Source organism: Poromitra crassiceps (assembly GCF_964638095.1).
Source record: "Poromitra crassiceps genome assembly, chromosome: 9".
In the NCBI taxonomy this organism is placed as follows: Eukaryota; Metazoa; Chordata; class Actinopteri; order Beryciformes; family Melamphaidae; genus Poromitra; species Poromitra crassiceps.
In genome coordinates, this window is record NC_139630.1 from 30,241,984 (window position 1) to 30,256,342 (window position 14,359).

General features: G+C 45.8%; 1 protein-coding gene and 1 pseudogene across 3 annotated transcripts; one reads left to right on the plus strand and one right to left on the minus strand.

The window, feature by feature from the left end:
• Positions 1–1,580: 1,580 nt before the first annotated feature.
• LOC310782621 (signal recognition particle subunit SRP54-like) lies at positions 1,581–3,089 on the minus strand (the record flags this gene model as incomplete). Of its 2 annotated transcripts, XM_083643305.1 has the most annotated exons (2): positions 1,581–1,768; positions 1,907–3,089. In XM_083643305.1, the coding sequence occupies 2 exons, from the start codon at positions 3,087–3,089 to the stop codon at positions 1,581–1,583; spliced, it is 1,371 nt and encodes a 456-aa protein (XP_083499431.1). The 2 variants fall into 2 exon arrangements, with proteins under 2 accessions (XP_083499431.1, XP_083499430.1); XM_083643304.1 differs by having other exon boundaries at positions 1,581–3,089.
• A 2,677-nt stretch (positions 3,090–5,766) lies between these two features.
• LOC310782254 (signal recognition particle subunit SRP68 pseudogene) lies at positions 5,767–7,485 on the plus strand (annotated as a pseudogene). Its single transcript has one exon. The product of its transcript is annotated as a signal recognition particle subunit SRP68 pseudogene (transcript).
• Positions 7,486–14,359: the final 6,874 nt, after the last annotated feature.

The window sequence follows — 14,359 nt, forward strand, 5'->3', positions numbered from 1 at the left end:
CTATCACAGTACTACTTGACGCACTGCTCGAATGCCATCATCGGTGGGGAATCCAGTCCCGAAACACCACAGCAACGAGTGCATGATGAAGCCAATGATAGAGACGGAGATAGAGGTGGATGAGGAGAGGCTACGTATGAGAGAGCATGTTATGAATGAGGTGGATTCCAACAAAGACAGGCTGGTCTCCTTAGACGAGTTCCTGGTCGCTACAACACAAACACATTCTTGGAGCCAGATATTTGGGATACCTTGGAGCAGAACTGTTTCTGTCTTGCCAAAATATTTGATTGGTACTCTAAGGCCTACAAAATACCCTTCAGCTCGCCTCCAGCTGAAGGGTTATTTTGTAGGCCTTAGAGTACCAATCAAATATTTTGGCTCAGAATCCAGATAGTGAAGGGCAGAACCAAAAAGCATGGAACAGTGTGCCCTCTGACACCTGACACCTATCACATCTTTTGCAACCTATGCTTGTAATAGTGAAGGCGGTGAGCAACTTTAAATTGATCAGATGTTTACTATTAACTGAGCACAGTTGGATCAGACAGACTCCTGTCCCATATCATTTCAGATAACTCAACGCCAAGTTCCCCCTGCCATGCCTCTGCTCTGTGTAGGGCCAAGGTGCAGCTGTCAAAGACATACAAATCTAGAAATAAGATGCTTGTAGCGAGGAGGGCTTTACAAAACATGTTCATTTGGGAGAGCTTCAAAGTTATGGATCTTGTAGGCATCTGAAAAAGTGTGTGGGGCAACTCAAATTTTGTCTTCAGAAGATCAAAGGATGCAAATTGTCCATCAATGTACAGGTCTCTGATGGAAACCAGCCCCTTCTCACTCAAGGCATGAGAGGTTTTGTCTGACCATGAGGATAAAAAACGGTGATTAAAACAAATAGGTGTGTGAACAGAAAAATCTGGTATACTCAAAACGCTCCTAACCTGGTTTAGAATTCAGAGTTTTTCAAGCTAGAAAATTGAGCTGGTCTCCATTTTTAGCCACAGGGGTCCCTTGCCACCGTAGTGCCTAAACACTGGTAAGGCTAACCCTCCTTCAGACCGGGGTTTTTGCAAGTGAATTTTCTAAATTCTTCCAGATTTACAGTAGGACAGAATTATGGAGTCCAGTTCTTTGAATAAAGCTGATGTGTTCCAAAGATTGGTAATTAGGGTTAGGCAAGTACAATTTGGTTAGGGTATGGGTTTGGTCATGTTTACCCTCACCTTAACCCTTTTACTTGCCTAACTCTAACCATAACAACCAACATCCTTAAAACATGAATAAAAATGCAATGAAAAGCTTGAAGAGTTTTATGGCGATTCCTGTTCTGCGTCATGGCTTTCTGACAGAAATAATTCAGGGCTAACTTCTCCCATGTGCCGGCCGGACCGACCAGAGGAGGCGCTAATGCAGCGACCAGGGCACATAACCCACCGGTTTCCCAACGGCAGATGCGGCTAAATGTCTCTTTATGGATAGCTGACCAAGCCTTCGGAAGTACCGTTGAATTGAACCTGGGTCTCCGCGATGGTAGGCGAGTGCTTTTACCTCTAAACTACCCAGACTCCCGCAGGAGATCACATATTGTTGAGTCCCATCATGCCTTTCATATTGCCGGCGGCTCCCTGTTGGAACTGACGCATCATCGACTGGAGACCAGCCGTGCCGCCCATGTGGTGCAAGAGTCGAGGATCCATCATCCTGGCCATCTGCTGGTTCAGTTTGGCCATCTGAGAATGATTCACGTTCTTCGACATGTCACCTCCTTTAAACAGTCCCTTGATGCCGCCCATCTTCTTGACCATCTGGGCGACCTTGGTGTACTGTGTGAGGAAATCCTGGACGTCCAGGGTGGCAACCCCGGACCCCCGTGCCACCCTTTGGATCCTGTTGGGCTGCTTACTGAACAGCTTTGCGCCGTCTTTGTTGTCCAGTTCCTGGTCATTCATGCTGTCCATGATAGTCATGAGTTTCTTCAGTCGGGTCTTGGACATCTGCTCGTTCCCTTTACTCATGAAGTCTGGCCCGAAGCCGGGGATCATGCCCATGATCTGTTCTAAGGGGCCCATCTTCATGATGTTCTGGAAAAGTTCATACATGTCTCTGATGGTAAACTGGCCGTGTTTCAGTTTGTCCATGAACTGCTCTTGGTTCTCATCCAGTTTGAACTTGTCTATCAAACCTTCAATGTCTCCCATTCCCAGCAGTTTGCTGATGAACGGCTGTGTCTTAAACAGCTCCAAGTCGTCGATGTGTTCTCCTGTTCCAATGAAGATGATGGGACTCTTAGTGGCAGCAACAGCGCTGAGAGCTCCACCTCCTTTGGCGTGTCCGTCGAGCTTAGTGACGATGACTGACGCCACATCCACCTTGTCTTTGAAGGCCTTGGCCTGAGCCTCACAGGCCTGGCCGATGGACGCGTCCATCACGTACACAATATTGTCTGGTTGCACGGCGTTGGAGACCTGTAGCATCTCCTCAAACAGAGAGTCTTCCTGTCTGTGTCGCCCGCTGGTGTCCACGATGATTATCTCAAAGTTCTCACCCTTAAACTTCTCCACTCCCTCTGCTGCGATCACCACGGGGTCCATCTCTGTGTAACTTCCATAGAACGGGATCCTGGCTTTTGTGGCATTCTGTTTGAGCTGATCGAAGGCACCGGCTCTGAAAGTGTCGGCACAGATCAGACAGGTCTTCCACTCTTTTCTCTGGTAGTAATATGCCAGCTTGGAGCAGGTGGTGGTCTTGCCACTGCCCTGCAGACCTACAAACATGATGACATTGTTCTTCCCCTTGGTGGGAGTCCAGGCCTTCACACCGGGGTCCACCAGGTTGACCAGCTCCTTGAACATGGCATGCTGGATCATCCTCCTCTTATTCAGACCGGACGCCATCTGCTCCAGGTCTATGGCAGTCTTGACGTTCTCCCTCAGTTGTTTGACCAGCTTGATGTTAACATCGGCCTCTAGCAGGGCGGCACAAACCTCCTTCAGCATGCCGGTCAGAACCTCCTCATTGATGATGGTGGCTTTGCTGAGTGACCTCAGCGCCGCGGTGATCTTCCTCCCCAGGTCGGCTAACACCATCTTGATGGTCTGAAGGAAACGGTGTCAGCTAGATGGCTCTGTGTGTGTGTGCATATAGCGATGTCATAATGTGCGGAGGGTATTAAGGTCACACACGAGCAATTGTGATGTCACCAGTGATGTCACTTGAGCAATTGTGATGTCATCGTTGACGTCATCATTGACGTCACTCGAGCAATTGTGCTGTGATCAGTGATGTCATCAGTGAGTGATGTCGTCAGTGATGATGTTATCAGCAATGCCTCTCGAGCAATTGTGATGTCATCGGTGATGATGTGGAGGCATTTTAGGTAGAGTATTTCAGCATGCTGAGATGAACTACAGTACCTGCCACCTTCCACCTAAAAACAAAACAAAACAAAATGCTGTTGACAAAATAAGAGTCTGGCCAAAACTCTGGCTGTGTTCATTAAATGTGTTCACTCTCCCAACAGCAGCAGTATAGTCGTAGCTAACTGTTACCTCGCCACCTTTCATTTCAGTCAAGTTTTCACTTTGGCGCTGCTTGACTCATCCCAGATCTGTTCCTCCTCCTCACCCACTCACTGCCTCTTTGTGTCACTTCGTCAAACTCGCTCTTGCTTTCTGCCTGCCTGCCTGCAGTTCATATGAAAGCAGAGAAATCAGACATGCAAATGAATCAGTTTGGAGGGAAATTCAGAGCCAGATGGAAAAGGAAATTAAACAAGTAGAAAGATCGCTAACACTTTCTATGAAACCCATGTGTATAATGCATTATTATAATGTGTTATAATCTGCTTATAGCACTGTAATAATTAAAGTGATAAGTACTCATGAATTCATAATGCTTCATAACGACTAGAAATGTCTTTGCTTTTGAAATTGCTTTAATTGTGAAGGGCTGTGTGAAGTGTGTTGGGCTTTTATTGTGAAGGGCTGTGTGTGAAATGTGTATAGGGCTTTTATGAAATCACAATGTGATAACAGTGACTGTCATCATCAGTGATTTATGACAAATTACTATAGAATGAAGGAAACTGTCCTCTGCCGAATCCATTTATCTCTGCAGCGGATAGGCCAATCGATCTGAAACTGCACACAGATAGTGAGCATTGGCTCATGGGGAGTTGCTCGCCACTTCTTTTCGCCTGACAGCAAGGTGTTTCACCGGAAGGACGCAACACGTGGGAGGATCATGCTATCCTTCCGTTTCCCTTCCCCCTGAACAGGCGGCCTGACCGACCAGAGTCCATCAATGATGTCACCAGTGATGTCACTCGAGCAATTGTGATGTCATCAGTAGCTGTGTTTCCATTACAGTTTTTCGCAAAATAATTGCGATATTTCTACAACTTCGACAATGTACAATTGCGACTTGTAGGCGTTTCCATTGAAGTTGAGTTTCGCAATTCCCGTTACCAGCAGCTGCCACAGTGATTACGCACGCGGATCTGCCCCATATCCCGTCCCCTGCATACTCAAATCCAACCAATGGTCAATGCAAATCACAACATGAAGTTACAACGCATATAAACGAGCCTGATTATCAATTCAAAAGAACATGTTGCGGGCTGCGGTGAATGCAGTGAGCGCGACAGGCAGAGGAAAAAAGGTAGCCTACAACTTGTCCCATTTTAGAGATGGAGGAGGGGGGGAAAGGCTGATATGGTGCAATAGTCAGAATATCGTGTATTATAATTATAACATTGTACCTGAAACGTGTGTAATGTATTAATCACTTCAGTCAACAGCACCGCACCGGTGTGCTTTTCATCCCGCCGCTGTGCCAAATGCGCGCACACAGGCATGGATCGATTTCTCCCATTAAACATGATCTATTTTCTGGCTCCGCTTTTGCACAACACGTCTTTCTGCTAGGTAGCGTTGCTTCAAAGTTTTCCACTTGCTGCGAAGGTTTTGCCATGGTTTATCAAACCCTTTCTCCCTAATTTCCTTTCATTTTCCAAAGGAGAAGATGGGTCACATGACGTGCAAATGCGGAAAATGTGTTTCCATTACACTTTTGCGATAAACTGCTATATCGACACGTCTGAAAAACCACCTCATGAGAGCGCAAAAACGTTTTGCGATATTTGGGAGCTTTTTCGAAATTTACGTGTTTCCATTACCCAATTTCTATTGCGATATTTAGATTTTGCGCATTTCTGACGGTAATGGAAACACGACTAGTGATTATGTCATCAGTGATGTCACTCAACAATTGTGATGATGTCATCAGTGATTATTTCATCCGTGATGATGTCATTATTTAGGGATCGAGCGCGTGTGACGATTCCTAGGCTCGCCCGCTATGCGGGCTCGCTACCACCCGTCCTGCAGCTCGCCAAGATGGCCATGCAGCTCGCATTCGCAGCTCGGCCGCTGCGCAGCCTTGCCCGCAACTCGGCTGCTGTGTGGCCAATGAGACCAGCATCACTGATGATGTCGTCATCACTGATGATGTCATCAGTAGGATTTATGACATCACTGATGACGTCACAGTGGGATTTATTACATCACTGGGATTTATGACATCACTGGTGATGTCACAGTCGGATTTATGACATCACAGTGGGACAATCACAGTGGGGCAGAGAAACAAACAGACAGAGCCCCAGCTCCCATTTATATACTGATGTCAGTCAGGCAGTTGGACATGGCTGTAGAGCAAAACGAGGCGAAATTCGTGACACTGGAGCAAAATAAATAAAATGCAATGGACGGATCAGTGGGACTGGAAACGTTGCAGATCATCAAGGATTCCCAGCAGCAGCACGGCCTCAGGCATGGAGACTATCAGAGATACAGGGGATACTGCTCCCGCCGCCTGCGTCGTCTACGCAAAACACTGGGCTTCAAGATGGGCAACAGACACAAGTCCAGTGCAAATAAGTGCAGTGCAGAGAAAATGCTTTGTGACAATAGGTACCTGTTGCTTGTTCTGATGGAGGCAGAGCGGGCGTGGAGCTACGCCATGCAGCTGAAGCAGCAGGCCAACACCGAGCCCCGCAAGCGCTTCCACATGCTGGGCCGGCTGCGTAAGGCCACCCGGCACGGCGAGAGGCTGGAGAAGCTGTGTGAGAGCCCCTGTGTAGACGCCAAGACCAAGCTGGAGGTACAGGCCTACACCGCCTACCTGGCTGGCATGGTGGAGTTTGAGCTGCAGCATTGGAAGCCTGCCATGGAGGCCTTCAACAAGTGCAAGACCATCTATGAGAAACTGGCCAGTGCTTTCACCGAGGAGCTAGCGGTGCTATATCACCAGCGTGTGGAGGAGATCAAGCCCAACATACGCTACTGTGCTTACAACATTGGTGATCAGAATGCCATCAATGACCTGATGCAGATGAGGCTGACTGGAGGGGGTGGAGGCATGATGGCTGAGAAGCTAGAGACCCTGATCAGCCGGATGAGAGCCAAGCAAGCGGCCACCATCAGCGAGGTGGAGTGGCGAGGGCGCACAGTGCCGGTCAAGATGGACAAGGCCCGCATCTTCCTGCTGGGTCTGGCAGACAATGAGGCCACCATAGCTCAGGCAGCTAACGAGGAGACCAAGGAGCATCTGTATGAGATCCTGCTGGCCGAGTGCAGAGACACCATCCAGGCTGTGAGGGAGGAACTCAAGACCGAGGCCAAGCAGAGAGAGAGGGGCTCTGATACAGACAGTAGCAAGGTGTCCAACCTGCAGTTGCTGCACAGCTATATGACCTACCTCAAGCTGTGTACGGTGGTGAGGAGGAACAAGAGCATGGCCCACACACTGCAGGCCAAGCTGAAGGAAGATCAGGCCAACGAGAACAACAGGGGCCCCCGCCCACAGGACCTCATCCGCCTCTATGACATAATCTTGCAGAGTCTCACTGAGCTGTCCACCCTGCAGGGCCTGGAGGAAGACCACACCTTCCAGAAGGAGGTGGCCCTCAAGATGCTGGTCTACAAGGCGTACAGGTGTTTCTTCATAGCCCAGTCCTATGTGCTGGTGAAGAAGTGGAGCGAGGCACTGGTGTTGTATGAGAGGGTGCTGAAGTACGCCAGGGAGGTCCAGTCTAAGGCCAAGAGTCTCATCAACAGCCTCAAGGATCTGCCTGATGTTCAGGAACTCATCGCTGAGGTCAACGCTGAGAAATACTCTCTTCAGGCTGCTGCCATTTTGGATACTGATGACACCACTGAAGCCCCTGCCCAGCAACAGGTGAAAGACAACACGCGCCTCTGCGACCGCCTGGAGACCTTCCGGCTTGACTCCGCCCTGGTGGGCAAGCGGCCCAATCTGGTCCAGTTCCCCCCTGACTTCCAGCCGATCCCCTGCAAGCCCCTGTTCTTTGACCTCGCACTCAACCACGTGGCCTTCCCACCCCTGGACCACAAGGTGGAGCAGAAGGGCAAGGGCGGTCTGACCGCATACATCAAGCGCATCTTTGGCTTTGGCAGCTAAACCGAGCACAGGGCTTTGGCATGGCCTGTCGAGGAAGACCACAAGGCCCTCTGTCCCACCGCGAATTAACAACCAGACTTGGGTCAGTTGTTAATTAAAAACCAGTAGCAATTTGACCCAAGTCTAACTGCCATTGTTACTAATAACATCAGGCTGCATGGGCTCGTAGTAGCATACTGGCTCCCTCCTCTATTTGAGCTATGGAGATGTCTTTCACATTTTACAGGTTTCTATGCCTTGTTCCTTTGGCTTTCACAGCCAAGTTCAATCTCATAATTATTTTAGGTTAAACTAAGCCAGTTTGGTATAATTGTTAGCTTTTACATTTGTCTTTCCAACATAAGTGCCTTCATGTAATTAAGTCCCCAACTGGGGCGGCAATAGCTCAGGAGGTAGAGCTGTCTGTCGTCTGTGGTTCTGATGTGAGCTAAATTAGGGGTCCTTGATTCAAAAGATTGAGAATCACTTGTCCAGAGCACATTAAGACAAATTCCTATAGCAAGCTCTGGTTGAAATGGCAATAAACTCACCATATTGCTCACAATCAAGAGCATAAGGGAGAGATTTCTCTCGAGAAGTCATTCTACTTTAAGAGTCAAAATCACCCCCAGGGATTCGGTTAGCCGCCAATTGCCGGCTTTTAGGCTCAAGTAGCCGGTTGGAAATGTGCCAAATAATTAAATTCCTTATGTAAAATAGCCTAATATTGTGTGACCAATAGCCTAGGTGATGTTGCCATAGGCTACAACTTAAATATAGACTTATATATTATATATTTTCGCCACGCTGTTATGAGTGTTTGGTGAAAAAGGGGAAAAAATATAGCCGACGCTCGTTAACACGTTCACTGCCAATGACGTATTAATACGTCAAAAATAATCCAACGGTTGACTGCCAATGACGTATTAATACGTCAAAAAAATTAAATTTTTTTTTTTGACCGTGGGATGTGCATCTAACCCTTTTACATCTCTTATATAATTATTGGAGCCACCGAACGTTTACAACCCATTCCACCGAGCCACTAAGTGGCGACAGTGCTCTCCTGACTAGAGGAAGGCAAGCAAAAAGCAGCCATTCTCATGAAAATGGATGGGGGAAAACGCTTTCGTTTTCGCGCTGATTGCTGGCGATGCGGGATTGCAAATTTGCATAATAGATTACAGGTGGAACACACTTTGAAACACGCAGCATAAATATGACCAGAATCGCAAAAGCTTCTCTCAACCAAAACTCCAAGAAGCGAGCGAGTCCATCCAGACTTCCTCAAACAGCGGCCGCGCAGACAGGCAGCAGCAGCAGCAAAGCAGTGAGACTGGTGACAAGCTTGTGACGGCCGCTGCAGCCAAGAAGAACGCCCACGGAGGGAGGAGTTGGAAGCAGAGGGGGGTTTCCTGCTGTTATGGAGGAAATTACTGTTCAAAACTATTGTTTAGATGTCTGACGTCTTACTGATGCCAAAAATGAATGGTTAAAGTGACTGTTCTATCGAATTTCACAAAAAGCCGTTTATCTCGGAATAATTTTTCTGACGCTGAAACCATGCTGTATTCAACTGCTAATGCTTACATAACTACTAACTCTACAAACTAACTCTTTTAGACAGAGAAAGCACACATTCTATTAGTTATTTTGAGATATTGTGTGTTCACAAAATCTTAGCAGAAAAGAATCCTCGGGTCTTGAAAGATGAGCCAGAATCCTCAAAAAACCCCTCTGGCAGAAGCTAACTACAGTAAAAACAAAATGTCTGGCAGTGAATGTGTTAACTGTAACCCACCATGCAAAAGCCGCACACTGCAGCATCCTGTGGCCGACATCGCTTTGGCTTGACACGAGACCGAAATGTTAAAGCAGACATCCCTCGGCCAGTTCTTTTTATGTAACCATGGTCCAGAACAAGGTCCAAACAGCCATGAGAACTCGCCTCAGCGAGGAAAAGTTGGGTTAATGAGAATCGCAAGCTTCACCTTTGCACATGCAGAGTAGGGCTGTGAATCTTCACTGGCCTCACGATTCGATTCGATTACGATTCAGCGGGCTACGATTCGATTCGATAACGATTATCGATGCATCTCGATGCATCTTAAATCGATGCATCACTTTTTTCCGCAATATATGATTTATTTTTTCTCACTTTCTTTTTGCTCACTGTGTGGCTACTTTTAAAATAAAAGTGCATTTGGAATTGCATTGTATTATGATCCATAATTAAAATAAACAACTGCATGCACTTCCATTCTATTTTATTTGATTATTAAAAAAATAAATAAAAAAAATAAATTAATAATCGATTTTTGATATTTGTGAATCGATGCAGAATCGTGCACGTCCGCATCGCGATGCATCTTATAATCAATTATTTTTGACACCCCTAATGCAGAGGAGCACTTATGTCAGGTAAGGTTTCAGCCCATGCGCTCCTGACCAAACTGGAAAAAAAACACCACTCTTTCTTTCTTTCTGTGTTAATAACATAACTTATAATAATAAGTTAACGTTAGTATTACCATTAGTGTTTGATGGCTGTCAGTGTTACTGTTATTATTTGTAGCAGTGCATACTGTCAGTTTGCTGTTTGATGGGATGGTTATGCTTTAGATTAGCTTTAGCTGAATTGCCACTTTTTGTTGCAACTGTTCTTAAACAAAGTCCAATATACCAGTTTGTTCGGTTACAGTCATTAGCTCTCCTCTCATTCGGCTTAAAGCTAAAAATATTCCCACTCTGGGGCTGTGGAGTTTGGTTGACCTGTGTCACAGGCTTCATTCAGCTGCCTGCTACCTGTTTCAGTCAGTGAGTCAGTCAGTCAGTGAGTGAATCAGTCAGTCAGTGAGTGAGTGAGTCAATGAGTCAGTCAGTCAGTCAGTCAGTGAGTCACTCAGTCAGTCAGTCAGTCAGTCAGTGAGTCAGTCAGTGAGTCAGTCAGTCAGTCAGTCACTCAGTCAGTGAGTCTGTCAGTCAGTCAGTCACTCACTCAGTCAGTGAGTCTGTCAGTCAGTCAGTCAGTCAGTCAGTCACTCTGTCAGTCAGTCTGTCAGTCAGTCAGTCAGTCAGTGAGTGAGTAAGTCAGTCAGTGAGTGAGTCAGTCAGTCAGTGAGTAAGTGAGTCAGTCAGTCTGTGAGCCAGTCAGTCATTCAGTGAGTCACTCAGTCAGTCAGTCAGTCAGTCAGTCAGTCAGTCACTCAGTAGTCTCACTTGCCAGACTTCCCTCCCATCTGGGAGAGAAGCAAATCCCTTTGCGCTCCCTGCAAGCTCTGCCATTGGCCATTGGCTTTCTGCTCCCTCCGTGACGAATCTGTCAATCTCAAATGCCTGCACCGCTGTGAAACAACGTCAACAATGCTAGCTCATTGCTATACGCTGAAAACAATTGGATCCCCCGTTGTAGGGAGAGAGTCTGGTAAGCGAAACTAGGTGAAACAAACAGTATTTTTCCCCCCGCAAGTCCAGAGTGGAGATCTACACTGCCAGACTCCTCTCCCGGAAGGGACTGTTTGACAAACAGAGCTACCCCCTTGTATGTAACACATGTATGTGTGATGAATGGTTTTACACTTTAGATTAGGGGATGCAGAAAGCCTTGTAAATTAATTGTAAATGATTTACACATCATTTATACAGGAACACTTCATTTACTAAAGGTTCATGGTAGGGCTGCACGATATTGGAAAAAACTGACATTGCGATATTCCCTGCCCCTGCGATATATATTGCGATATGAAAAAATACAGATTTTCACCAGATTACCAGAATAGCTCTATTTTAAAGAAAAGAATACTTCTAGAATGATTGGGATGATTTTGTAGAGGAGTCCATCTGATTTTGGAGGGGAAATTAGGTATTTTAATGTTTCTCAACCACTGGGCTGTCGCCTATACTGTAGGCCTCAGAGCGTCATCTATCAGGGTGCATACACATTTTGACCAATGGATTTCATGAAAAAGTGAGTAAGTTATGACATTCTACTTTAAAATGTCACTAGCCTACACTTCACTTAGTGTAATGCAGCCTTTAAAACCAGGGAAAGACAACATGTATGCTGTATCACCATATTACCATATCCAACATCTAAGACCATATAGTCTCATATCACAATATTGATATACAATTGATATATTGCCCACCCCTAATATTGAGTGCCAGAATCTACCTCCCAATGATGCTATTTGCAGAAAAACATTAGATTTCATTGATTATAATCACTGCTTTCAACTTCTTTCGTTCTTCTAACGTTTCAATAAATCAACAATGAAACACCCCTGCCACTTTACACACTTGGTCTGACCCCCCGGAAACCCCCTCCAGAAACGACCAAGTGGTACACTCCGCATCTGCGGAGTTCCGGTTTTTGAGCGCAAGGCTGGCAGTACAGAGAGACGAGGATTCACATGCAGCCGACCGGTGACAAACAATTCATTCGTGAAAAGTAATAAATATACATTTAATTGCCCAGATATGTCTCTTCTCTTTTTATTTTCACTGACATGTTTTGTGTAAATAAGTCGCTATGTATGATTAACTCTACCGTAACGTTACTGCTATCATGTGATGCAACATCAGAGACTTGAAGGGGAGAGACAGCCACAGTGATAACACGGACAACTTCTCAGTAATCAGCCTTCGTGTCATAAGTTGCGGTCTTGCTTTTTGGTGTTTCAAGAGTAAATATCTCCACTCCACGGACATGTTGAGTTACAGCAGCCAGCCTGCTGTATGCGAGTGCGCTGCAAACTGTGGACAAGTCCGCCTCCGCAACCACATCGTTTACAGACGGGCTACTGTCTGTCAGCAACGCAACATAAGCAAAAGATAATTCAATTTAGGTCTCTGTGCATGTTTGTTGTGTTGAAGCTAAGCACTAATGAGTGAGTACAGTAGCGGGGCGTCTCTCTCCTTTGAGAGAGACTGCATTTCACTCAGTAGGCTACCCCTAAAGTGAGAGTTTATCAAGCAACATGACGAGTTAATTTGCTTTTGACATCGCACGTCCTGCGATGTGACTATCGCGCATGCGCACATCGCAATGTCGATGTGTAAACGATATATCGTGCAGCCCTAGTTCATGGATGACTTACAACACATTTGTATATGTTAACATAACATGTACTAATCATCTACAAATGTATATTCATGTTTTGTAAATGGTTAGTTCATCATTAACTAAAGGCTTATAAATGACTTGCGACTGAACGCTATTATAAAGTGTTACCGAAGTGATATTTTCATGGATAATAATCAGTGGAGCGAAATAAACTAACGTACAGTATGTCAACTGTGTACGAGGCGTAACAATGCACACTTGTAACGACCAGCTTGTTTCAATGACGTCACCACCCACTCATCAGGAGTTCATTCATGCCTCTCAATGTTACCACCCACAGAGTCCCATAATCCAATCACAGCCCTCTCCAAAAAAAACGTGTAGTGTGTACTCCACATCTGGAGTCATTTCTCTATGTGACCTTGTATATTAATTTTAAGAGGTGACAGCTGAGCTTACAATGTCTGCACACTCTGGACATATTTCCATACATGCACCTGCAGCCGACATCTGATCATGTGAATGGTGCACACAATAGAGTGGTCCATCTGATCATGTGAACGGTGCACACAATAGAGTGGTCCATAATGTGAATGGTGCAGACAATAGAGTGGTCCATCTGATCATGTGAACGGTGCACACAATAGAGTGGTCCATCTGATCATGTGAATGGTGCACACAATAGAGTGGTCCATATGATAATGTGAACGGTGCACACAATAGAGTGGTCCATCTGATCATGTGAATGGTGCACACAATAGAGTGGTCCATATGATAATGTGAACGGTGCACACAATAGAGTGGTCCATCTGATCATGTGAATGGTGCACACAATAGAGTGGTCCATATGATCATGTGAATGGTGCAGACAATAGAGTGGTCCATATGATAATGTGAACGGTGCACACAATAGAGTGGTCCATCTGATCATGTGAATGGTGCACACAAATAGTGGTCCATATGATAATGTGAATGGTGCAGACAATAGAGTGGTCCATCTGATCATGTGAACGGTGCACACAATAGAGTGGTCCATCTGATCATGTGAATGGTGCACACAATAGAGTGGTCCATCTGATCATGTGAATGGTGCACACAAATAGAGTGGTCCATCTGATCATGTGAACGGTGCACACAATAGAGTGGTCCATATGATCATGTGAATGGTGCACACAATAGAGTGGTCCATATGATCATGTGAACGGTGCACACAATAGAGTGGTCCATATGATAATGTGAACAGTGCACACAATAGAGTGGTCCATCTGATCATGTGAATGGTGCAGACAATAGAGTGGTCCATATGATCATGTGAATGGTGCACACAATAGAGTGGTCCATATGATCATGTGAACGGTGCACACAATAGAGTGGTCCATCCATTCATTTTTTTCCAGGTTGAAAGTTAGTGCTAGGGTTTGTTTGTCATAAAACCCATTATAAATATCCCACTGTGAAATTGCTGTTGCACTCCTGTAGCAGATGCTAGTTCACAAACTCCAGGAGCTCAACAGTCTATTATTAATCTGTGTGATAAACATTTGCCTCGTTGATATACTTACATGTGGGTTAAAAATCTGCATTCCTTTGAAATGTTTTTGTGTGCACTTTTCATGCGTGCATCCATAAGCCTCTGAATCTTGGCCCTCCTCACGGCTTTAAAGCTGGGGCACAGAGGCCGTGGAATTGCTTCTGGCAGCAAGTGTTGCACTCGCTTGCTGGCTGTGAACTAAGATCACTTATACCATGGTCTGGGTGAATACTCGATTCTGATTGGCTGCAAGGTGTCCATTAAAAAGTGATATTGTACAGTGATAATGGACACCTAGC